The sequence below is a fragment of the Ochotona curzoniae genome, unplaced genomic scaffold (assembly GCF_017591425.1).
Source record: "Ochotona curzoniae isolate NIBS_2020 unplaced genomic scaffold, NIBS_Ocur_1.0 contig_1274, whole genome shotgun sequence".
In the NCBI taxonomy this organism is placed as follows: domain Eukaryota; kingdom Metazoa; phylum Chordata; class Mammalia; order Lagomorpha; family Ochotonidae; genus Ochotona; species Ochotona curzoniae.
The window spans coordinates 3,734,731-3,760,681 of record NW_024465023.1 but is presented as its reverse complement, the minus strand read 5'-3'; the positions used below and the strand labels follow the sequence as shown (position 1 = coordinate 3,760,681).

The 25,951-nt window shown below is 50.4% G+C and overlaps 2 protein-coding genes across 4 annotated transcripts in view; both read left to right on the top strand.

The window, feature by feature from the left end:
• SH3KBP1 (SH3 domain containing kinase binding protein 1) overlaps positions 1–9,594 on the top strand; it is a 305,428-nt gene extending 295,834 nt beyond the window's left edge. For all 3 annotated transcript variants that reach the window (XM_040997748.1, XM_040997739.1, XM_040997757.1), the window contains 3 exons: positions 179–450; positions 7,623–7,686; positions 8,553–9,594. In XM_040997748.1, the coding sequence (XP_040853682.1) occupies positions 179–450; positions 7,623–7,686; positions 8,553–8,594 (378 nt within the window). In that variant the 3' untranslated portion in view covers positions 8,595–9,594. The remainder of the gene's footprint in view (positions 1–178; positions 451–7,622; positions 7,687–8,552) is intronic.
• A 9,990-nt stretch (positions 9,595–19,584) lies between these two features.
• MAP3K15 (mitogen-activated protein kinase kinase kinase 15) overlaps positions 19,585–25,951 on the top strand; it is a 79,769-nt gene continuing 73,402 nt past the window's right edge. The window contains exon 1 of the mRNA XM_041002608.1: positions 19,585–19,906. Coding sequence (XP_040858542.1) covers positions 19,585–19,906 — 322 coding nt within the window. The remainder of the gene's footprint in view (positions 19,907–25,951) is intronic.

The window sequence follows — 25,951 nt, the reverse complement described above, 5'->3', positions numbered from 1 at the left end:
AAAACTTGAAGAAGGAGGCACCAAGTGGGTCCCTGATGAGCTATGGATGAAGGAGTGAGCAAGTGGAGTGTGTACGGTGAGGGGGAACAGGGCTGCTAGGGCAGGGTGTGGCTAACTAGGACAGGGAGGCCCAGCTCAGCCCCTGGCCCTGAGTCCTCCCTGCCTTCCATCATCACAGGTGTCTGACAACAAAGCATCCCTGCCACCCAAGCCAGGGACCATGGCAGCAGGTGGTGGAGGGCCAGTCCCTCTGTCCTCAGCGGCAGCACCCTCTGCTCTGTCGTCCTCTTTGGGTACGGCTGGACACAGAGCCAACTCCCCATCGCTGTTTGGCATGGAAGGAAAACCAAAGATGGAGCCTGCGGCCAGCAGCCAGGCGGCCGTGGAGGAGCTGAGGACCCAGGTCCGCGAGTTGAGGAGCATCATCGAAACCATGAAGGACCAGCAGAAGTGAGTGAGCTGCCCTCTCCCCTGCTGGCCTCCCGACTCCAGCTGCTGGAGACAGCAGTGGTGGTGGTGTGTGAAGGCCAGGGGTGGGGTTGGGGGGAGCGTGGCAGGGCATGGGTGCTTCATCTACACATGAATTTTGCTTTGTTACCATGGGCCACAGGACATGCATCAGTGAGTCAGTTGCGAGGACTGACCCTCTCGGTGGGCTGCCGGGATGGTACTTGAGGTCTCCTGCCCCCAACTCCTTCAGCTGTCCCTTGCCATCGGATTCTGCAACACACATGCTTACGTACCCAAAGGTGCTGCCCCTGGCCACATGGGACCTGACTGGACAGTGGCCCCACAGCCCCAGGAGATCTCAGATCACTGGTGCTCAGCCAGCTCAATGGAGCCATTGTTGAATGTGACAGGCCCATGTCCAGGGCTTTGGCAAATCCTCTTGGAGATATCTGGACCCTGGCCACACGTGCAGGCTGGCCTGAGTACAGAGGCAGCTGGGCTTGGGGCTTGCTTTACACTGTGCTTCTCCCCACACCCCCATCAGTAGTTGGTTGGGGTTGTCCTGCCCCAGCTGACACCTGCTTGAATCAACACCTTATGATCAACCCTCATCTGAGATCTGCCTTCCCTTCCTCCACCTGGTCTCTGTGCCTAGAGTCAGCGCCCACCCTACCAGTGTCCTCCCATCACTATGTCACTTTCCTCTCAGGCTTCAAGTCCATAACAACTCTACTTCCTCCCCTCCCCCCCCCAAATGTGCTGATTCTCACTTCCCTGGGTGTGTCCCGGGGTTTTCCCATCATGCTTCCTTCTCGTACATCACACCCATTCTTACTGGCTATTTGGACAGCCTTCTGCTGTGGCCTCTCCCTACCTGGACCACTCGAGGCTTCATCTGCTATAGTCGTACCATTGGCTTGAGATCTCACCTCCCGCTTCTTTATTAAGCCTTAAGTAATCCCACTGAGATGTAGCTGTATAGTGTGTGCTAGAATAAACAAAACCATGAACTACACTGGCTAATGGCAGTGGTTGGCAGCAGTGCTGGGACAGTGTCCCAAGTGTAGGCAGAATCCTGCTACTCATCTAAAGGGAGCAAGTGCAGTATTGCTTCAATCTCATTTAGTATGCAGCTTCCACCATTTTGGGTTTTTTTTTTTAGTGTTTTTAAAATTTGTTTTATTTTGATGATATTTGCATAGTTAAGAAGGATGCATGCCCATGTGGACCACGGATTAGGGTGGGGAGGAATGAGGAATGGGAAAAGTGGATGAGACAACTGTTTCCTATCTCTTTTTTGCTTCCTGTCCCTGGGGGAATTTGCGAAGAGAAGGGGAAAGGGCCACTCCCAGCAGCCCAGCTGCATCAGTACCCGTGGATGGGGGATGGCCATTCGGTGTCTTCCCTGGGTCCCTAATGTGCAGCATTTTCCAAGGGTACTGCTTAAATGGTTTTGATAGTTCTGAGATGTTGTTGATTTCATAGTTCAAGGTTGAGGGAACCCTTCCAAGGTCCATTGGCTAATATGTTCCAACTTAGAGTATCCACTTGCTCAGACACTTGCTGACAAAGCTTGCCTGGGAGAGCTGTCCAATTTGTTTGGCCCTCCATGGTACTAGCCATCCTCTGCAGGCCTCAGTGAACTGGTCGTCCTGTCCCCCATGTGCATCTAGGCATGCTGTCCACTGCACAGGCTTCAACAACTGAGGCGACCAAGTCCTGCCATGTGCACTCCACAGTCAGACCACAGATCCTGTGATTTTCCCTGTGGTTGGAGTTCTGAGTCCAGTGGTCCGTTTGGGTCCCCAAAGAAACTTCTTCTGAGGCAACCCCAGACCTGATTCTTATATGTGCCAGCCAGTGTGGGGTCCGATTCAGTCTGTCATGCACATCAACCTACACGTACACTGGTAGTTATAGTCGCCTAGACAGTTCTATCTCCAATTCCATCTCATATGCAAAACAATGTATGATGCAGCCCAGCCCAACCCTGTCCACCACACACTTGGCCCTCACCCACACCAGCAGGAGCTGCATCCCAGTCAGAGCAACCCCCAGAAACCCCTACCAGATACACCTCCAGTCCTGGTTGCTGTGCATGCCAGTGTGTACATCAAACGTCCCGCATCCCATTCGTCTCTTGTACAGATAGTGGGTGTTGGAGCCTAGCTCAGCCTCACCAACGTCATTATCCAACCCACACTCATGTTCGTGGGTACCACTGCCTGTCTAACCAAGCCCACCCCAGCCATAGTTCTCATGCTCACCAGTGGGAGCTGCGACATCAGAAGCGTGCCTACAGTTTCCCTACTAGGCCCACTCCTAGCCCCACGTGTTGTACTTTCCAGATGGTTCTGTGGTCCAGCCTGATAGGAATTGCCTCCAATCAACAATGCAGCAAAACCTTACCAGCCTGTACTTACTGTGGCTCAGGCATGCACCAGTGGATATGGCCACTTAGCCCAGCCTGGCTCTCTCCTCAAATCAGCTCACATGCAGGCCAGTGGGTTTTATTTATAGCTCTGGCCAGCCTGGTCTTCCCCCAGTCCCAGCCCTCATACTCACCAGCAGGATCAGTAGCTCAGCAGAAGAGTCCTTGCAGCCTCCCTCCAAGGCTTGCCCCCTTCCCCAGTCTTTTATATGCTGGTGAGTGCTACAGCTTAGCCCAGACTGGACTGTCCCCAGTTCTGGCCTTAATGTTAACTGGCTGGTGTTGCAGCCCAACCCAGCCTGTCCTGCACCCCATCCTGGCTCTCACATCTCCCAGTGGGTGTTATGAACTGGCCTAGTCTGTTTCACCCCCAGACTTGATCCACAGGTATGCTAGCAGGTACTGTAATCTGGCCTCATCTGGACTGCTTCCAGTCTTTTTTTTTTTTTTTAAGATTTATTTTATTTTTATTGGAAAGGTGGATATACAGAGAGGAGGAGAGACAGAGAGGAAGATCTTCCGTCTGATGATTCACTCCCCAGGCGGCCGCAACGGCTGGAGCTGAGCCAATCCGAAGCCAGGAGCCTCTTCCAGGTCTCCCACACAGATGCAGGGTCCCAGAGCTTTGGGCCGTCCTCGACTGCCTTCCCGGGCCATAGGCAGGGAGGTGGAAGGGAAGTGGGGCTGCCGGGATTAGAACCGGTGCCATATGGGATCCCGGGCGTGCAAGGCGAGGACCTTAACCACTGCGCCATTGCGCTGGGCCTTGCTTCCAGTCTTGATTCTTGCACTCACCTGCAGGGACTGTGTCCTGAAAGAGGAGTTCTCAGGTCACCTCCCACTGGCAGATCTCTTGCACACCAGTGGGTTCTTGGCCTAACCTTACTTGGCCCACCTCCTGTCCTGGCAGGTACACTGGCTTTGCCTGACCTGTCCATACCTATTCCAGCTCTTACCTTTGGGTGCTTTAGGCCAGCTGCCTGGCCCACTCCTAGACCCAACTCTCATGTGATTTAGTGGGTACAGATACATAGCCCAACCCTTTCCACACCCACCCTGACTCCTGCGAGCAGTAGCAGGAGTCTTGGAGTCTTGCCTAGTCTGGTATACACCAGACCTAGTCCACTCCCATGCCAAGGGATGCTGCAGCCATGTCCAGTCCTGTTCACCATCCCCATTCCAGCTCTCGCACACACTAGTGGGAACTGCAGCCCAGCTGAGGCATCCCCTTAGCTCCCTGACCAAACCCACTCCTAGCCACAGATCTTGCACATACTGGTATTTGCTCTACCCAACCTGGCATAACCTATCACCCAGCTTGGCCTTTGCATTGGATATTACAGCCTGGCTTAACCTGGCCTGTCCCTAGTCCCAACTCTTACTGATGGGTGCTGCAGCCTAACCCTGCCCAGCCTGCCCCCAACTCTAGTTTTCATGCAAACCAGTAGGTGTGATGGCCTAGCCTAGCCCAGCATGGCCCGCACCCCATCCTGACTCCTATGTATGCTGGTATGCTATGGTTTAGCCTTGCCCTGCCTAGTCTGCCCCCTATAGAGTCAACCCACACACCTGCCAACAAGTGAAGCAGCCCTTCCCAGCCTGACCAACACCCAGCTGACTCAGGTGCTCACCAGCGGGAGCAACAGCCCACAAGGGGAGTTCCCAAATTCCCCCACCAGGCCCACTCCCAGACCCAGATCTCATGTGCTGTTGGATGTTGCAGTCCAGCCTATCCCACACCCAACTCTTGGGTGCACCTGTGGGTGGTACAGCCTGGACTAGTCCAGCCTGTTTCCAACCCCAGTACCCATGAGTGTTGGTGAGATCCATGGTCATGCCTTAGCCCATCATCACTCCCAGCCCTCAAGCAAACAGGCTGACATGGCAGTCCCACGGGGTGATCCCACATATCCTCCACAGAATCTGCCCCCAGACCTGATTCTCTTGCATGCTGGGTAATGTCATGGCCTAGCCTGACATTTTCCACCCCTGCCCCAACACTCGCTGGTGCATACTGTGGTTGAGCCCTGCCATGCAGGCCTCCCATCCATGGCTTTCGTGTGTGCCAGTAGATGGTAGTTGATACCAACAAGCCAAGTCTAGGTCTCCCATGTGGGCAGGTGTTTTACCTTGGCCCTGAAAGGTCCTCCACTTTCCCTCCTCCAAACCACTTGGTCGCAGCCCCCTCATTTAGCTGCAAGTGCAGTAGCCTGGTTGGTGTAAGTCCCTCAGAAGTCACTCCTCACATGTCACATTCTCCCTCAGCACTCCTCTGTCCCACACAGCCTCAGACCTGCTTCTCTGAGCAATCCACAGCCCCCCATGTACATGAGAGCACCGATCCGCAAGCCCAGTCCTCCAGCAGTGTGCCAGCCTGGGGCCGTGCCCATCTGCCTGAGGCCTTAGGCCCCTTCTGCTGGTATGCCAGTGTCTGCTTGCCACATATTTTTGAAAAAAAAATGGAGTAGGTAACTATGTTGGCACACTGGTATAGCTAACACAAATTTGTCATTACCCAGGCCTAGAATGCCCTCCAGTTACTAGCTGCTTTTTTCCCAACAGTGACAAACTTGCCTAGGTACAGTGCAACCTAGGCCATCACCTACAGCTGGGGTCCACTGTGTTTTAAAAACATTTTCAAGGCCAATTTGTAAAAATGGGAAGGTGAAACAGCAATTGATCCCTTAGAATGGAGAGCAGCTTTGCCCAGTGTTTGGATTGCTTGTGCTGTCCTACTGAGTGCTGGTTTGGGAAGATGCCGAGTTCCATTCTGCTTCATTATTGAATGCTGGAAGAGGTGTTAGGCTGTGGATCCTGGCTCCTGGCTGTGCTCTCCCAGACGTAACCAGCACAGGGTTAGTTCAGTTAGCACGCCTCCAGCTTTTCAAGTCTCATTTGTAGGGTTTTGTGGGAATTGACTATGTATACCAATAATCGTTTATTCATTTGAAATTCTGCTGAGGGGTAGTGGTTTGGCACAGTGAGGAAGATGCCCCTGGGGTGCAGTAACCCTGCATCACTGGTTCAAGTGCCTGGCTTTGATGCCTTGTTCTGCCTCTGGTCGCAGCTTCCCACCAGCATGCACCCTGAGAGGCAGCACGTGATGGCTGAAGTGTTTGGGACCCTGCCCCCCATGGGGGACATATGGATTCCGTTCCTGGCTCCTGGCTTCGGTCTGCCGCAGAGCCAGGAATAACAGGCAGTTGGGGAGTGAACTAGTAAAACAAGATAGATATTCTCTCTCCTTTCTTTTTTCTCTCTCGAATAAAAAATTTTTAAGTTGGAGTTATACAGAGAGAAAGATCATTCACCTGCTGTTTCTCTTCCCAAATGGCCACAGTGGCCTGGGATGGGCCTGGCTGAACCAGGAGCTTCTCTGGGTACAGGGGCCTAAGCACTTGGGCCATCTTCTGCTGCTTTCCCAAGAGCATTAACAGGGAAACTGGGTTGAAAGTGGAGTCTCTGGGTCTCAAACCAGTGCCCATATGGGATGCTAGCCTCGGACATGGGGGCTTAACCCACTTTACCACAATGCTGGCCCCATAAATAAAGATTTTAAGTATTCTGTTGAAAATAAAGGCATTACATATGGCAAGATAAAAATGTCTGCAGTAGGCCCGGCATAGTAGCCTAGTGGTTAAGGTACCTTACGTGCTCTGGGATCCCATATGGGCTCCAGTTTGTATCCCAGCTGCTCCACTTCCCACCCAGCTTCCTGCCTGTGCCCTGGGAAAGCAGTCGAGGATGGCCCAAAGCTCTGCATCCGCATGAGAGTCCTGGAAGAAGCTCCTGGCTCCTGAAGGTCAGCTCAGCTCCAATCATAGCCGCCACTTGGGGAGTGAACCAACAGACAGACGATCTTCCTCTCTGCCTTTCCTTCTCTTTGCATATCTGCAGAGAGATAAAAATAAATAAATATAAAATAAATAAATATGAGCACACACATGTGTGTGTGTGTAGCTGTAGTAGACAATTCTAAGTAGCTATACCGAGCAGCAACTTACTTAGTAATACACGAATAGAGGGAAGATGGCAGACTGCTGACCTGGATGGCTGGGATCTCAGCAGGAGGGCTCACTGTTCTGTATCTGTTTGCCCCGTGTTCTCCTTTATGGAGAAGTTTGGATAAAAGAATTTTCTTTCTTTAAGAGTTATTTATTTTAATTGCAAAGTCAGATATAGAGAGGAGGAGGGACAGAGAGGAAGATCTTCTATCTGATGATTCACCCCGAGTGACCGCAACTACTGGAGCTGAGCTGATCCAAAGCCAGGAGCCTGGAGTTTCCTCCAGGTCTCCCACTCGGGTGCAGGATCCCAGGGTTTTGGGCCATCCTCGACTGCTTTCCCAGGCCACAAGCAGGGAGCTGGATGGGAAGTGGAGCTGCCGAGATTAGAATCGGTGCCCATATGGGATCCTGGCGTGTTCAAGGCAAGGACTTTAGCCATTAGGCTACAGTGTTGGACCAACCCCCCAAAATTTCAAAGGCCTTTTCCAGACCTACCGTTTGATTGCTTTACATGGTGGTATCAGTGAGGGTAGGGTGTATGGGTGCCCCCCCATGGCAAACTTTTCTGTCTGAAATAAATATGAACAATTAACGGTGCAAACAAGACACAATGTTTTGTCCACACTATTTGGTGGGGGGGAGGTGGTAAAAGGGCCATTGGGTTATGTGGTGATAATGAGTATTCTTTAAACCCTCTGGGTGTTTGTTGAATTTCATTCTTGCTTGTTTTTTAGACGGGAGATTAAGCAGTTACTGTCGGAGCTGGATGAAGAGAAGAAGATCCGGCTGCGGTTGGAGGTGGGTCCCTCAGGTCCTGCTGCCCCAGGCCTGGATACACCTGAGGGCCAGGGCTGGGTTCTGGTTTTTGGAGGTTCAAGGCCTCGGCTTCTTGCTCAGAAGTGTTTGTACAATCCTTCCCCACCCCCAGGAGGTTTTAAGGAAGGGAGCTGACCAGTGCTCATCTGGTAAACTTCTCCTCTGCAGTTTCTCTGAAACATCTTCCCTGAGGCCTTATTAGGCGGAGTGCCCCGAGGATGTGCTGCTGAGGGCCCCAAACCCACCATGTGCGCTCTGGGGCTGCAGGCGCCACAACTGCTCGCCCCAGCACTGGCTTCTGGTGTGATCATCCCCCACCCCCGGGTGGCCAGGGCATCTGTGCTCTGGCCCCCTACAGCCACTGGGACCCCACTTTGCCATGGCCAGATTTGGCTTTCAGCTTGCATCCATTAGGTGGCCTTGCTGCCCAATGGAAGGATGGGTAATTGTCTGCCGTCACTGGAGGGAGGACGATGGGTACCCCTCGGATGGCCTGCACTGCCTTCCACAAGTTCCAAATGGTCCAGCTTGTCAGAGCTGCTCATTCCACCCCGTGGCTACGAAACCACAATCATTGTCACATTTGACAGACTTTCCTTTCTGGTAGCCCAAGAATTAAGACACGTGCTGTTTCCTCGTGCGTTGTGGCAGTATGCCTGTTGTTGAGGTTCGTGTCATTTCTGCGTAGTAAGGCCTTCTTCACTCACACCGTTGCACCCATTTCACAAGTAAAATTGGCAGGTTGATGGCTGTCCCTCAACTTGAGGTTGATTATCTTTCACACTTCTGTGGTGCCAGCCAGGCTGTTAAGATTTTGTCCGATTCTTTCTGTTTTTTTCCCTCTATAGATGGAAGTGAATGACATAAAGAAAGCTCTTCAATCAAAATGAATACTTGATCAATGAGATGTCGCATTATTCATCCTGAGTCAAAGACTCAAATTTTCTGCCCCAGCCAAAATAATCTTGTGCCAAAAGATTCAAGGTTTGCCTCAACATGCCCCTGTTTCAAAGATTAGCACAAAACTCTTGATAGCACAGCACAAATCCCACCCAAGAGGAGAATCTTGCCCGTGGTGTAGTCCTGACTCGCGTTAGGTGCGACTTCAGCAGGACACATTGTGCTAACGGCTTTTCTACTTGGAGATCTCACGTGAAACGAAAACTCAGGCAGTTTAGTCCATAGTGGTACTATTTTGATGATATTTTCCATTAATAAAATGTAATTTCAGATGATTCGTTTACAAGCTTTATAATTTTATGATTTTTTTAAAAATTGTGTTTTGTCACAGATCCCCTTAGCGTGTGTGGCACACACAGTCAGGAGCGAGCAGCCCTTTCCCGGGCTTTGGGGGCGAGCTGCCCCGCTTCGTGTGCCCTTTAGCATTCTATCACATATGCAATTGTAGACCTAAGCTGTCCCTGCCCCCGCCAGCCAACCTCACCGCCCCAAGAGAAATGTGAGCTTCTATATGAACAGAGAGAGAAAAATCTGGTATTTGCAATGATCTGTGCCTTCTTTCTACCACCCCTCTTGATTGGAGCTTTTGTGATGCAGCTACCATGATTTTAAAAATAAACTCAAACAACAAAAGTCAGTAAATAGAAATGGCCACTCTCCGGACTCCGCTAGAGGCTACTGTCTTCAAGCTTCACTCACCCTTGCCACAGGTCGGAAGAAGAGACAGCCCTGAGGCTGGGCTGCTCCTTGGAGCCGGCCACAACTTGCCCAGTCCCTCCCACTTTTAAGTCGTTCATGAAACTAGAAATGTCATCCCTGCTTGATTTCTCATCAGCCAAGTTCAACCCTTGCTTCCTGTCCTTTGCACCTTTTGTGTGAACAGAATATGCATTATTAAAGCAAAAATAAATAAAAGCAAAATGCAAATGAGAACTGGGGGTGGGGGGGAAGTTGTATTATTTCCTGCACTTGTGTGTGTGTGTGTGTGTGTGTGTGTGTGTGTGTGTGTGTGTGTTTAAACTGTCCCCACAGAATGTCATCTGTCTTGCTTGCTCATAACCCCTTGCTCAGGCCAAGAGAATGGGGGTGGGGCTTGCTTCCAGCCTAGCCAGCAGCACTCTTGCATTTATGGCCTTGCTGGATCCTCTCCCCAGGAAGCCCACATTTACTCCTCTGCATTGTCTTGGCGCGCAGCAGCAGACTGTAGCCCCATTTCTCTGGCATGCTGAGATCAGAGAGTGGACTGTGAGTATGGACAGACGCCCGCGTCCTCGTGCCTGGGCCTGGACTATGGGAAGGGGTGTACACAGAAAACAGCCGCACATCTTCCATTCCTGTATCCGCATGCCTTGTCTTTAAAACAGCCTTGGTCTCAGGGAGCCAAGGTCATGGCTCCAAGGCCTGGGGCAGCAGTCCCTACCCCTTGACTGTTGTGTTTCCAGGTTAACCTTGAAGCCTTCAGAGATAGCACCTAATAGCAAAATGAGGACAGCATGCAGCAGTATTTAAAATTTTTATTCACTCACCATGAGAATCCCCAGTGAAATTTTTTCTAAAGATTTATTTATTTGTTTATTTTACTGGAAAGTGAGATTTACAGAGAAAAGGAGATACAGAAAGATTCACTCCCCAAGTGTCTGAAATGACCGAGCTGAACTGATCCAAACTCAGGAGCCAGAGGTTTCTTTTGGGTCTCCCGCACTGGTGCAGGGTCCCAAGGCTTTGGGCCATACTGTACTGTCCTCCCAGGCCACAAGCAGTGAGCTGGATGGGAAGTGGAGTAGCTGGGACATGAACCAATGCCTATATAGGATTGTGGCACATGCAAGGTGTGGAGTCAGTGAGTAGGCTATAGCATGGGGCCCAGTGATATGGTTTTATATAACACATATACAAAGTTGGCTTCTTAATTTAATTAAGTTGTGACACCCTCGAGGGGCACTGGCACATGTGGAAGGTACAGAGCTGATGTCTTCCCCTCATAGAGGCCATCAGCATCTTTGCTAGGAGAGGGAGAAGCAGTTTTAGAAGGAGCATTGGGCCCATCCCCCCACATTATTGACCCTTGAGCTAACCAGCAGGACGAGTACAGCATGGCACTGGATGAATTGGTGCTCAGCGGCTGCCATCTTCACTGTACAAGATGGACCCATTGGGGACACAGAAAAGCTTGGAAAGATCACTTTTGGGAAAAAAAAATAGGTTTGTATTAAGCACAAACTCAACCAGGCATCGATGGAGATCACTTTTTAGCCTCATTTTCTTTTAAGATTTATCTGTTTCTATTGAAAAGGTAGCCAGGAGCCTCTTCCAGGTTTCCCACGCAGGGTCCCAAGGTTTTGGGCCATCTTCAACTGCTTTCCCAGGCCACAAGCAGGGAGCTTGATGGGGAAATGGAGCAATCAGGACATGAACCTGTACCCATATCCTGGTGCTGGCAGGGAAAAACCTGCCTGTTGAGCCATTATGGTTGCACCCTCTGCCTTTATATATATATATATTCTTAATTACACTCTAGAAATAGTGGTGATGCCTACATGAGAGTGTGAATGTATTTCATGCCTTGGAAATGTACACTTTAAAATGGTCCAAAAGCTCCTCACTTGCAAGCAGCCCAACTCCAGCCCTGGCCACTATTTGGATAATGACCCAGCAGGTGGAAAATCTGTCTCCCAGTCTCTCCTTTCTTTCTCTGCCTTTTTGTTTAAGATCCATTTTTATTGGAAACACAGAGTTATATGGGGAGAAAAATCTTCCATCTGCTGATTCACTTCCAAAATGGTGGTGAGGGCTGGAGCTGAGCCCATCTTTAGCCAGGAGCTTCATCTAGGTTTCCCACGTGGGAGCAGGGACTCCAGCAGCATAAGCAGGGAAGTAGAGTATCTGGGAGGCACACCAGTGCCCATTTGGGACCCTGGAGGCCCATCTGTGGCCCTGGTAACCATCTGGGGAGTGAGCCCACGCGTGGAAAAGTTCTCTGTAATGCTACCTTTTTCTCTTTTCTTTCTTCCTTTCAATTTGATTTGTTTTTATTGGAACAACATCTCCTACATGGGTGCAGGATTCCGAGACTTCTGTTTAAAAATGTTTTTTATAAAGGCCTTAAGTATACATTTTTAGTGGGAAAACATTTAATTATCATTATGTGAATAATTGTGTAAAGTCACCTTTATTCATCTGCCAGGCAGGACGCCCAAGTCCATAATTGCTTCTCCCCTAAGGAGAGAGCTGTCTAGTGCCAGCTGTGTGTCTTTGGTCACTGGTTGGGAGATTTTATTTCTCTTCATGTTCTACTCCTTGATAGAAGACTGCAAGGTGTACTCTGCTCAGAATTGTCATGGTCCAAATTAAAATAGTGCCAAGGTCCCCCTGCAAAGGCCTCTATATTATAATCTGAGGTCACCATAGTCCCATTTTGAACTTAGATTAGATTTTAGTCCTTTTCTTATTTTAGCTCAAATTAATGTCAAGGTGTTTGGGCACCAAGAGGGCTTGAGAGAAAGCTTTTTCCTTCTGGATTTGTACAAATGAGAAACAGAACAAGGTCCTGTGTGGGGGGTCACTGTGTTCAGCATGCTGACTGAAGGGAATGCTGAGTTTGTGGGCCCACGGCCTGGGGAAGTAGATGCTGCTCTCCAGATGAGCCACAGTGGGGGAGGGGGGGCCCAAGGCAGAGCCAGATCCTTGGCACTGGAATCCCTCGGCACTGGCTTGGCACAGCCAAGGGAGGCCAGAGCCCTGTCCTGTCATTCCAAGCTTCCTCCCTAGGCTCATCCTTGATGCTTCCTGTGTCTGGGCGACGAGATCCCTGAAGCCCAGAAGAATCCTGGAAGGAGAGGCTGGGCCCCCAGAAGGGACTTGATTGTATGCATTTTCACACCATCCCAAATTGAAGTGGCCGCTGGGGCATCCCTTCCTGCTGAAGACAGTGTGTGCTCAAGGTTGTGAACTTGGAACTCACTGTAAAGGGACTACTTCTCTTGTTGGAGTGATAAGCGATAACTTATTTCAGCCAAACAGTAAAATGAAATGGTCTGGTAAGCTGTAGCTGAAATTTCCTGAGGAAAGAAAAAAATACTGAACAAAAGAGCTAGATTCCAGCAGACTAGCTTCCTGGGGCTATTCTCTTAAGATGGCAACAGTTTAATGAACTTACCCAGATATACCAATGTCATGGAAGTCTTAAATGTTCCCCCAAACTGCCATGCCAATTCTTCTTTATGCAATTTTAAAGGTTTATTTTATTAGAGTTACACAGAGAAGAAAAGATGGGGTATGGGGAGTCTTCCATCTGCTGGTTCACTCCCCAAATGGCCACAACAGCCAGAGCTGAGCTGATCCACAGCCAGGAGCCAGGAGCCAGGAGCCTCTTTCAGGTCTCCCACACAGGCACAGGGCCCCAAGGCTTTGGGCCATCCTTCACTGCTTTTCCAGCCACAGGCAGGGAGCTGGATGGGAAGTGGAGCAGGTGGTACACAAATCAACACCCACATGGGATGCTGGCGCGGCAGATGGAGGATAAGGCCCTTATATCACAAAGTCTTATACAATGTGACAGGTGCCTGAGAAAATCAAGGTTGGTTGGCATGCTTTGAACCCTTTTTAGGGCAGAAAGCTCCTGAAAATGTGAAAAAAAATCATAGTTTTTATTAGAATATTTTTAATGGTTTCTGCACCAAGTTTCAAATGTGCCAAGCTGATAAAACCATTCTGAAAGCAAAAAGAAATGTGAAGCAAGGAATAACATTTCTCAGATGGTTCCCCCAAGAAAAAGAAGTGTTTAAAAAGAAATGATGTGGATTATTTTTGAACCTTTGAATTGTTAAGTTCAATGTAAGAGAATGATTTGGCTGGGACTGAAAGCTAGGGACCAACCACATGCATGAAACGTCCACCATTCCCTGCCTTGGTCCCAGGAAGTCCTAACAAAATTTTTGTTCTCAAGTGGGGCAGCCTGCCTGGAGGAAGTAATGATGATGGTGACAAATTCCATGGCCGTGTAAACACACCCCCACACCAGATAGGTCTGTTCAGAAGTGTCTTGCCAATGAATCTTCATCTTCTTGAAAGGTTTAGGGGCTATGAGTGATAATTCTAGGATCAAATATAGAACCCAATCCCCTTGAGTGTTTTTAAATAGGTTATGTTTACTGATTATGAAGCTGATTATGCCCAAAATAAAGCATTAAAGAGAAGGCAGGAAGTATCCTAATCTTGTTCATAAAACTGCCTTTACTTTAGTCTCATAGTGGTGGCGGGTCTTTGTATATAGTTTGGTAGTCTGCTTTTTACACTTAATATTTCATTCCTATGTTAATTTTTTTAAAACCATGACTTGCCCTGGCTGCATAACATTCCATCTGTGAGTATACCGAAAAGCGCTTCACTGGTCTCGTCAGACAGGTAGGGAGTGCCGACAACGTACCAGATGTCAGGATAGGCAGGTCCCATGAGTGACCTACCCTCGGGGAGCCCAAAGTCCATGGCAAGAGAATGGGACAAGAGAGACCCAGAGGGTTTTGGAATGACAGAGACAAGGTGCCCGGTGGAGCCCCAGAGGTCAGGAGGGAAGGGCATTTTCTTTGTGTACCCGATGCCCGATACCTGTTAATGTGTTCAGCCTGCAATCGGTGCGCACTTCTGATTGGTACATAAGGTAACTCCTGCAAGTGGAACATGAGTTTAAGTTACCTGAGATTTTTTTAAGCCCAAGATAGCCCTTTCCTGATCAAGAGCAGAGTTGCACACAAAGGCGACTGCCTATTATTCCTTAAGCTTGTGCTACCTGCACCTTGGTGATGTCAGGTCCGAATCTCTTCCTTCTGGCTGCTCCCTCATTTAGATGTCACCTCATTGGAGAGGCTTTCCTGAATCCCCTAAATCAAAGAGTAACTGCAGTTCTAATGCAGCCCCAGTCCCCTGCACCCCCCCCTTTTGTTTATTTGTACACAGCCCCATATACTCCTCTCACGCTCCTCTGTTGGGTTTTGTTTCTCCTCAGAATGGAACCACTATGAGGAGAGTGATTTTTTTTCTCTCCCCACTGGATGTTTAGCACTCAAAATGTCAACATTTACACGATGCTCACTTGAAACATGTGACTGAACAGATGAAGTCGTAGTTGTCACTGATGCCCAGTGGAATTTATTCAATAAACCTGATCAGTCTGGCTTTTATCTTTACTCAAATGCCAGCACAAAACTACAGCATCAGGGGAGATGCGTGGCAAAGCAAACATACAAAGATGGCCTTCAGAGGGACCTTGCTCTGCTTCAGTCTCAGCCAACAGCTGGCTCCTAAGGAGAGTGGCTCTGGCATCCCTGTGGTCCTGAACAGCAAGTGCACGTGGTCCAGCACCATATGGCTAAGACTGTTGTCCACTATTAGAAAATTCTGGCTACTCCTCTTAAAAATATAAACCTTGTTTCGTTCTTAGATTCATTCTGAAGCAAGACAAATTATTGGCTGATACTTCTCCAAGGTCAGCTGGGAATCTCATGGCTGTCCCTAGGGACTGGCCACCTGTCTCCAAAAGGATGGATCAGTGGGACACATAGGTCAAGCCCAGGCTTCCAAGACATGCTCCAGGGCACTGGTTCTTGAGAGTTATCCCTGGGAAGATGTTGGTAGAAGTGAAAATTCTTGGGCCTCAGCCCAGACCTGCATCTGCAACTGGAGAGGATCCCAGTGGTGTGTCTTCTGTAGCCCTCCTGGTGATTCTGAGGTGCACCAAGTTCAAGGATCAGTGTCACGTCAGGGGTGGGGGTATCACAGTGAAATGCTTGTAAAATAAGCTACAACAATCTTTTCCAGAGAACGCTAGAAATTCTCTGAAGCAAGACAAAGTGCACCATCTAGAAATGCTGCCATAGTCTACTAGGTTGAAACATGGCATTAGCAGTTTTGTAGGCCAGATGTGGTTAAAGAGGACTTGTAGCTTGTGCTTCTTTACAGATGTGGAAAGACAACAACATCAACAATCTAGACAGATTGGAAATGAATCCGATTAGCACAGGAAATGGCCATTTTTATGTCTGGGGGACGCTGGGACCTTTGTGCAGGACTTTTATAAAAAGAAGTAGCAATCTCTTCCAGGAAACAGAAGACGGAGGGGAATGGTATTGCTTTGAAACCCTGACGAGGTAAGGACAGTACAACAATGAAAATAAGACTACAGATCGACATTGCTCTTGGACTGAACTGCCGAGATCCTCACTAAGTAAGTAGTGGTTGATTCAACTCAGTGGTTCATACAAAGAATTGTACACCACGACAAAACGGCACTTACGCTGCTTCAACACTGGGGAATCAGCGCAACCACTATGTCAGTCATATCAAGTGATAAGTCAAAAGTTTCTGAAAAAATCCAATATCATGCACAATAACAACTCTCAACAAACTGAGAGGGAAACTTCTTGCCCATTAACATGAAAGCAACATTATAGTTTGACTGAAAGAGCTGACATACTTTCCAAGATTGGAAAGAAGACAAGAATGCCCACTCTTCCTGCTTTTTTCAATGTTAGTACTTATTGCAAGTTCTCGTTCAAAGGGCATTGACATTACCAAGAAGAAATAAGACTGTCCCCATTTGCAGATTATATGGTTGTCTATGTAGGAAATCTCAAGGAAAGAAAACAAAACGTCATTAAATAATAACTAAACACACTTGCAAACTACAAATTCAACATGCAAGGAGTCGCATTTCTGCAAATATCCGTGAGCCTGTGTAGACAGGTCACTTACGATCACTTTAAGGAAAACAAAATTTGATATAAACTTAGCAACACATACACACACACACAAGAAAGTAAAAAATCACATACAGGATGGATACGCCAAAATGAGAAATTTTATTGAAAGAAGTAAGATCTAAATAGGGGAGGCATACTCTGCTCATTGCTTGGAAGTTCCAACCTAATTCTATCCAAATTAATCTGGTGGTTTAATATAATTCCTATCAAAATCCTAATGGGTTTTTTCATAGACATACACAAGCCTATCCCCAAATCTATATGTAAAATTACAGATCCTAATACAGCTAATGCAATATTTTTTTTTAAAAAAAAGGTTATTATGCATTTGGAAAGCAGAATTAGAGAAAAAGAATTCCATCCATTGGTTCACTCTCCAAATGACCACCAAAGTGGGGGCTAGGCCAGGCTGAAACTTCTGAGTCTCCCACTGGGTTCAGGGGCCCAAGCACTTGGGCCATCTTCCACTGCTTTCCCAGGTACATTACCATAGAGGTGGGTCAGAGGTGGAGCAGCGAGATTTGAACTTGCACTTCTTACGGGATGCCAGCATTATAGGCTGCATCTTAACTTGCTGTGCCACAACACCAGACCTACCCCCCTCCTCCAATCTTGGAAAAAAAGAAAAACCTCAAGTCTTACATCAAAATGAATTCAAAATGGATCATGCACTTAGGAATATGTGAGAGAATGTACACCTTTTCAGGGAAAATAAACAGGAGAAAAATCAGGTGAAGCAAGGAGTCCTTTCATTTGGAACTAAAAAGCACACTCCAGAAATAGGAAAATTTATAAATTGTACCTCTTCTACATTCAAAACTTTTGCTCTGAATGCATATTTAAGAGAATGAAAAGATACACTATAGAACATGATAAAAATGTTTGTAAAACCAGGGCTGGCATTGTAATGCATTATAGCTTAAGCTGGCGCTGGCATCCCATAGCTGTGCTATTTTGAGTCCTGGCTGCTCCATCCACTTCCAATCCAGCTCTCTGCTAAAGCCGTGGCTTCAGCCCAGCCCAGCCCAGGGCCATTGTGGTCATCTGAGGAGAACCAGTAGTTGGAACACCCCCGTCTGTCTCCCTCTCTTGGTGTAACTCTGCCTTTCGAGTAAACAAATCTGTTTTTAAAAACGCCTGTGAGCCACACACCCACCAAACAACTATTGTCTAGAATACGAAGAACATTCAAAACTCAACAAAAAATTGTCCTAATTTCCAATTAGGAAACGGGAAGAGGCAGAGAGATCATCCATCCACTGGTTCACTCCCCCAAATGGCCACAACAGCCAGAGCTTGGCCAGTCTGGAGCCAGGAACCGGGAGCTGTTTCTGAGTCTCCCAGGTGCATCCTGGGGCCAAAGGCTTTGGGCCATTCTCAGTTGTATTCCCAGGCCATTAGCATGGAGCTGGGTCAGATGTGGTGCAGTAGGGACTCAAACCAGCTTATAGATGGGATCCTGGCACTATAGGTAGGGGCTTAACACGCAATGCCACGGTGCCATCCCCCAAACGTTAATTTTATTATATATATATTTTTAAATTTCTGAATAAACTCTCATATTCCTTTTTTAAAAGATTTATTTATTTATTTATTTATTACAAAGTCAGATATACGGAGAGCAGGAGAGACAGAGAGGAAGATTTTCCGTCCCATGATTCACTCCCCAAGTGAGCGCAACGGCCAGTGCTGCACCGATCCGAAGCCGGGAGCCAGGAACCAGGAACCTCTTCCAGGTCTCCCACACGGGTGCAGGGTCCCAAGGCTTGGGGCCGTCCTCGACTGCTTTCCCAGGCCACAAGCAGGGAGCTGGATAGGAATCGGAGCTGCCGGGATTAGAACCGGTGCCCATATGGGATCCCGGCGTGTTCAAGGCGAGGACTTTAGCCACTAGACCACGCTGCCGGGGCCCCAAATGTTAATTTTAAAACGGCATTAACCAGGGACCAGCACAGTGGCTCAATAGGCTAATCGTCCACCTTCAAATACCGTGATCCTATATGGGTACTGGAAAAACAGTAGAAGATGACCCAGAGCCTTGGGACCCTGCACCCATGTGGGAGACCCGGAAAACGCCCCTGACGCCTGGCTTCAGATCGGCTCAGCTGTGGCCGTTGTGGTTAATTGGGGAGTGAACTAGTGGATGGAGGGGTAAAAAATAAAATTAGTTTTATCTGAAAGGCAAAGTTAAGGAGGAAGAGACTCGACTCTAATCCCCCCACATAGCTACAGCTGGGCCAGGCAGTGCTCAGGCGCCGGGAGCCCAGTCACAGGTGTCCCTCGTGAGTGTGAGTGGCCAGAGCCCCCATCACTGCTGCTCCCCAAGGACTGTCAGCAGGAAGCTGAGGCCGGGCTGGGGAGCATCATGGAAGGGGGACCAGTGTGGGACAGGGGTGAGGCAGACGCAAATACTGAAACGGCCTTGCCAGGCGGGAAGAGCCCTTGGGGGTCGTTGTATTTCGTGGCTTGAGTGGGCAGCCTAGTTTATTTACCAGGCAAACAAGGCTCGTTGTCAAGGTCAAAAACCTCCAGGACCGCAGCCTTGCAGAGAGGAGCGCGATCGGCAAGAGCGCAAAACGGAGCGCGCGTCCGTCCCAACGCTGACTTAAAAGAACGCCTTGAACGAGGACCTGAGCATTTCTCCTCAGCCGGCGCGAAGGGCTCTTGCTGCAAAGCCTCAAATGTCTGAGGAGGGTAAAAAAAAAAAAAAAAAAGAACTGTTGCGGCGCCTCGTGGGGGTCGGGCTGCAGAGCCGACGAGACAGCCGCCGGCAGCGTTCCCGCTGGCCTTGGCCCCGCCTAGCCCCGGGCGCGGGCGGCGGCAGGAGGCGCCCCTCGTGCGTTGCCCCGTGGCGCCCGCCCACCTCCTGCGGCGTCGGCCCGCCGTCCGCGCTCGCCCTTCTACGCGACGCAGCCCCCTTCTGCTTCTCGCATTTCGTCAGCCGACGTTCGAGGTGGCGGCCGCTGAGTTTCCCTCAGCAGCCGGTGCGGGGATCGCGCGCACCCCGCAGGGTGACAGCAGCGCCTTAGGGATCCCAGCTCGGTTCCCGCGTGCGGACAGCGCGTTCTGGGGCTGTGCAGCGCCGCTGCCCGAGGTGCCAGCCAGGGGCGCGAGGGGACGACCTAGGCGGGCCTCGCCGGCTGGGAGCCTGCACAGTAGCAGAGACATGGCTGCCGTCGGGGCGACAGGAACGACCCCTCCGGCCCCGCGGACGCCGCCGGCCGCCGCTGAGTTCGGGCAGCCCGACGGGGCGGCCGCGAGCCTGGAGGTCGGGAGCGGCTTCCAGGACGTGCCGCGGCGGCCTTTGCGAGCAGTATACGTGCGCAGCGATGACCACACGCGCGACGGCTTGCTTAGCCGCACCGTGGCGGGGGCCTGCCGCTGCCTGCTGCAAGCCTGCGAGGCGCGGGGCGCGCAGCTCACTTTGCTGCCTTTCGCTGGACTCGACTTGGGCGACCCTAGCCTGCTTGAACTCTTCTACAACTCAGGTGAGAGCGCGCGTCTGCGGCGTGGCCCTCACGCCGCGCTGCCGGCCTCGCCCCGCGCCGCCGCCGCCCCGCGCCGACTTCCCCACCCTCGCGCCTCACGGCCGCTTTTGGGGGGCACACCTAGCGTTGTGGTCTTTTACAGACAGAGTGAGGGTGCCGCTGTGGAGACCTCGGCTTTTACCACTGGCTTCGAAACTCTGCGGGGGCCCAGACGGCGCCGAGTCCCTCTTGCCCCCCGGTTAGCCAGCTTTGACCTGGTGCCCCATGGCGTCCCCCTTTCGGCACTGGGTCCCCACCAGCAGCTTTACAAACTCGTGGGGCGTCCCGGGCCCCGGAGCCCGCGGCGCCCGCCCTCCGCGGCCAGGGCGCCAGGGTTCGCACCTGTTCTGCCCCGCTCCCGCGCACGCCCGGCCCGCGGCAGGGCTGGGGGACCCCGCACCTCGGGCCTGGGCCGTCCGCGTCGCCCCGTGCCCCCCGTCCGTGGCGTCCGGAGCTCTTGCCGGCGGGAAGGAGGGGGCTAGGCGGCTCAGACAAGTGGCAGCTGGCCGCGCCGAGCGCAGGCGGCCGCATCCCCCTCGCTTCACCCAGCGCCCGGTGGGGAAGCGCCCCGCAGGCCGCTCCCCCTGGAGCCACCCCGCCATCTCGAGGGGTGTCCATTCCGAGCGCTGGACTCAGACGCGTCTCTGAGGTGTAAAGTGTCCCTTTTGCAAAGAGGCACAACTCCGGCCTCTTCCCAGCTGGTGCCAACTCTACAAAACGTGGCTGTGCTGTTCTTGGGGGCGCGGTGGTGTGTGTGCACGCGCGCCTACGGTAGTGAACGTGTTCTGAATGCACCATTGTAATTTGGCGGGTTTTTCCTTGGTTAACTCGCAAAATGGCGGCCTGGGCCGCCAGCGTCCCGCTTGGGCGGGTTCCTATCGAGCCGCTCTGCGTTCGTTCACTTTGCCTTGTGGCCTGGGAAAGCGGGAGAGGATTATCCGGGTCCTTGGGAACCCGCGCCGCGTGGCAGACCCGGATGGAGCTCCTGGCTTCACAGCTCAGCTCCAGCCCTTGCCGCCATTTTGAGAGTGAATCAGCAGATCAAAAGAGTTTTCTCTCCTTCTCTCTGTAAATCTTGCCTTTCAAATAAAAATAAATAAGCCTTTTAAAAAAAAAAAGTTAGAAGGGGCGACTGGGAGGGAGACCCGCCACTTGCTGGGTCAGCCCCACATGGCGGCCGGGGTCGAAGCTGGGCCGCTTGCAACTGAGGTTTGCGACTCTTCTGAGGTGTGCATTTCCACAGCATCAAATACATTCACACGCTCACGTAGGCATCACTACTATGTGTTTCTAGAACATAATTTATTTGAAAGGCAGAGGGGGCGAGCAAGGTGGCTAAACAGGCTGATCCTCTCCTGACCCCGTATGAATGCTTAGAGCCCCTGTAGGTGTGACTTGGAGTCCATGCTGCTCCACTCAGAATCCAGCTCCCCGCTTGTGGTGTGGGAAAGCGGGATGTGATCCGGGACCTTAGGACCCTGCACCCATGTGGGAGGTCCTTCAAGCTTCTGATCAGCTCAGCTTGGGCCCTGGCCGCCATTTTGGAGAGAACCAGCAGGTGGGAAATATTCCTCTCCCCTTCTCTCCTCTCTGTAACTTTGCCTTTCCAATAAATATAAATAATTTTTTTTAAAAAAAGTTAAAAAGAAGCAGAGACTGGGAGAGAGATTTTACACGGCCTTACATCTTATTGCTGCGTCATTCCCAAAATGGCTGTCACACTCGGAACTAGGCCACTTCCAAGTGAGAAGGTTTTCAACCGTTCTAAAGTGTGCATTTCCAAAGCATAAAATACTTTCATTAGGCACCCTCACTGTCTATTTTTTTTTTAAAGATTTATTTACTTTTTTTTGCAAAGTCAGATATATAGAGACGAGGAGAGACGGAGATCTTCCATCCGATGACTCACTCCCCAGGTGTGGCTGGAGTTGAGCCAATCCGGAGCCAGGAGCCAGAAACTTCCTGCAGGTCTCCCACACGGGTACAGGGTCCCAAGGCTTTGGGCCGTCCTCCACTGCTTTCCCAGGCCACAAGCAGGGAGCTAGATGGGAAGCAGGGCTGCCAGGATTAGAACCGGTGCCCATATGGGATCCTGGTGCTTTCAAGGCAATGACTTTAGCCACTAGGCCCTTGCGCCATGCCCAGCACCATCCCTTTCTATTTCTAAAATATGATTTCAAAAAAAGATTTATTCGGGCCCGGCATGGTGACCTAGCATAACGGCCAAAGTCCTTGTCTTGAACACACCAGAATCCCGTGTGGGTTCCAGTTCTAATATCAGCTGCTCCACTTCCCATCTAGCTCCCTGCTTGTGGCCTGGGAAAGCAGTCAAGGATGGCCCAAAGCCTTGGGATCCTGCAACCGTGTGGGAGACCCGGGGGAGGCTCCTGGTTGGATGGGCTCAGCCTTGGCTGTTGCGACCACTTGAGGACTGAAGCAGCAGATAAAAAAATCTTTGTCTCTTCTCCTTTCTGTAAATCTGCCTTTCTAAAAGCTAAACAAAGCAAAGCAAAAACATAAAACACCTAAAACTGCAGCAACATTACAGAGAGATCGGTCTCCCGTGAATTCACTGGCAGAATGGCCACTAGGGCAGAGCTGAGCTGCTCACAAGTTAGGGCTTTTTGACCGTTTTTTCAAGTGTGTAGTTCAATGCATTTCAATGTGTTTCTGCTCACCTGCAACCATTACCACTATCTATTTCTGTAATATACATATTTTGGAAAAGTCTTTATTTGAAAGGCAGAGTTGGAAGAGACATATCTTCATCCACTGATTCACCCCTCAAATGGCTGCTATGGCTGGGCTCTGGCTGTCCAAAGCCATGAACCTGCAGCGTCTTTGCTGTTTGCCCCCAGCTTGCAGCGTCCCAATGATGTGGGTCATCTGCTGCTTTCTCAGGCGCAGTGTGGGAGCTCTACCTGGAGCAGCAGGGGCTTGAAGAGCATTTCTGTATGGGATGCTGGCATCGCAGGCAGTGCCTTAACCCACTATACCACAATGCCAACCTTTATTATTGCTAATAAGTGGAATAATACAGTGTGTGTGTGTGTGTGTGTGTGTGTGTGTGTGTCTGTGTGTGGCTTCTTTGACTTAGCATATTGGCTTCAAGGTTCTTCATATACAACTCAGTTCTTTTTTAGGGTTAATACTCTGTCGCATGGATGCATGGATATATACTGCATTTTGTTATTCATATGTCAGCATTTCTTAGGTGGAATTTGCTGGTCACCTGATGATTGGATTTTTTGACAAGCATCCCAGTTGTCTCTGACAGAGACAACGGCCATCTTTGTGCGTCCTTAATGCATAGCAAGAGCAGAGTTGATTTTCAGGCTTCAGGCCTCAGTCCCTATCCTGCAGAATTAGCACTTCCGTGAGTGAGGCTCGGTCCCCAGTCAGCTCCAGTGCGGGGACTTCAGAGGCCTTGGGAAGTGCGTGTTATGAAGATGCATGGCATTGACAAAGTTTTGGCCCCCAGATAAACTTTGAATTCCATCAGCTGTGCACTGTATATGTTTGGACAGCAAATCGTGCCCTTTAGGCATGAAAATCCTCTCTGCTGGTTGCTTCTGCTGGTTTGGCTTCATTGCCCACCTCTCTCTACAGAATTCTGTGTTGGGACTCTCCTGGTGGGCTGCAGGCACGGACAGCTGGGACCTGAGCAGCCGTGCCATTGAATTTTTGCTTGTGGTGGCAGAGTTGACGGTGGGTCCCAGAACGGTAGAATGCAAGGCCATTATGTCCTGGAAACAGTCCGCTTCTGGCCGCAGGTCTCGGGGGTGCATTTGCTGGTTAGTTAATGACCAATGGGAGTTTTCTTGAGTTAGCCATTAACCCCTGTAATGTCCAGCACAGCCCTTTTGATCAGGCTGCGGCCATCAGTGCCTGAGGCACGAGTCACCTGCCCTTTGCTGCTGCTGACTTTGTGGAACCTCTCCTCTAGGAACCTGATTTGAAATACCCATTTCCTGAGCTTTGGGGGTCCTGTGCTTTCTCCAGTTGCATTCACAGGGATGCACTGGCCCCAGAAAAACCGCTGTGTTTCCTAAACACTGATGTAAAGAGCAAGACTAGAACTTCCTTGTCTTGTTCACTTGACTTTGTCCTAGCCTGAGGATGTACTGCTGCCCTGGGTGGCTCTTGAACTGCTCAGAGCGGGGAGAGAAAGTACGTTTTGGTAATTCACATGCATTTGCTGGCACCCTGAGAATCTGATGTATTCATACATTCATTGGATAAAAATAAAAAATTAATTTTGAAATGGCAGCGAGAACTGGATGACCAGATCTGTGTTCCTATTGTTGCTGGGCAGCAAGGCCTCATCTCCCAGTGTCTTTTGCGTCTAGGTGGGCTGCACTTCTGGCCCAGGGCAGGTAAGCTGGTGGAGCAGGAACATCAGTTTGGATTTTGCTGGAGGAAGAGAAAAAAGCTTTAAGGTTACTGAAATTTGGCAGGTACTTGCAATGGTACGAAGAAAATGTAACTTTGTTTATGACAATTTATTCCGACTCGCTAGAATGTTCTGTCCTAAGGCATGCTGTCATACCGAGAGAGAGCCCATGCATGCAGTACCCCTGGGACACCATGCTGTGTTGCTGTGGGTTAAGAAGAAATACCATGCTTAGGCCTTCGGGCTAATACCAGGAATGGGGTGAGGTGTCAGTTTCTCTTCTTTAACCATTCACTAGTTTGGGAGGCTGTGTATTATTAACCTTTTTTGAAAAGATCGATTTGTGGGCCCAGTGTGGTAGCCTAGTAGCTGAAGTCCTCCCTTTGCATGCACCAGGCTCCCATGTGGGTGCCAGTTTGTATCCTGGCTGCTCCATTTCCTTTCCAGCTCCCTGCTTGTGACCTGAGAAAGCAGTGGAGGACGGCCCAAAGCCTTGGGACACTACACCCACATGGGAGACCTGGAAGAAGTTCCTGACTCCTGGCTTTGAATCTGCTCAGCTCGGCTGTTGCGGTCACCTGGAGGGTGAACCAGTGGGTGGAAGATCTGTTTTCCTTCTCTCTCTAGGTCTGACTTTCGAGTGAAAAGAAATAAACCTTAAAAAAAAAAAAGATAGATTCATTTATTTGAAAGGTGGAATTAGAGGGAAAGACAAAGACCTTCCATCCACTGGTTGACTCCCTGTATTTCTGCAACAGCCAAGACTGAACCAAGAAAGCCAGGACTCAGGAACTTCCCCCAGGTCGTCCATGTGCTTGCCAGAGGACCTGCCAAGTGTTGTGCTGCTTTCCCAGGTCCCTTGGTAGTGAGCTGGGTCACAGTGGAGTAGCCATGGCTCAAAATAGGGCCTCTAAGGGATACCCATGCCCCAGCTTCACCTGCTGTGGCGAAGCCCCAGCCCCAGCGTGCCATGTTCTATGTGATGCTGATGGTTAGCCAAGGTCCTGTGGTGCCAGACTTTGTGCAAGAGCTCTACGGGCTAGTTTCCAAAGTGGTAGCTGACACTCCCACATTGCAGTACCTGGCTGCCTTCTTAATTCCTGCTTCCTGGCAGTGCAGACCTGGGGAAGCAGCAATGAGGGCTGTGGGACTCGGCTTCCTGGGACCTGTGTGGGAGACCTCCGTTGCGTCCCCAGCTATCCTGGCTTTGACTGCAGCCAGGGGCTGTGGCAGGCATTTGGAGAGTGGGCCAGCAGACTGGAGCACACTTTACTCCTGCCTGCTCTCGGTCCACCTCTGCCTCATCAATAAAAGGTTAAAAACAAAACCCAGGGTGTGAACTAGCTTAGGGTAAGAAAACACTAGTTGTGCCTTCTGCCCTCTCCGTGGTTATGTGTGGCTTCTCCTTATGTGTTGGCCTTGCAGGCTTTTTAAATGCATTGTGCAGCTGGGACTGCGCACTGGGTACCTGCATGTTCTCTCACATTTCCAAATATCCTATTGAGGAAGCTTGCTGGCATGCCTCCCCCGTGGCTCTTGGCTTGTGTGCTGGCAGCTCATTCAAGATGGCAGGTAAGCACCGGGGCTTTGCAGTCATGGGCTCGCCCTGTTGG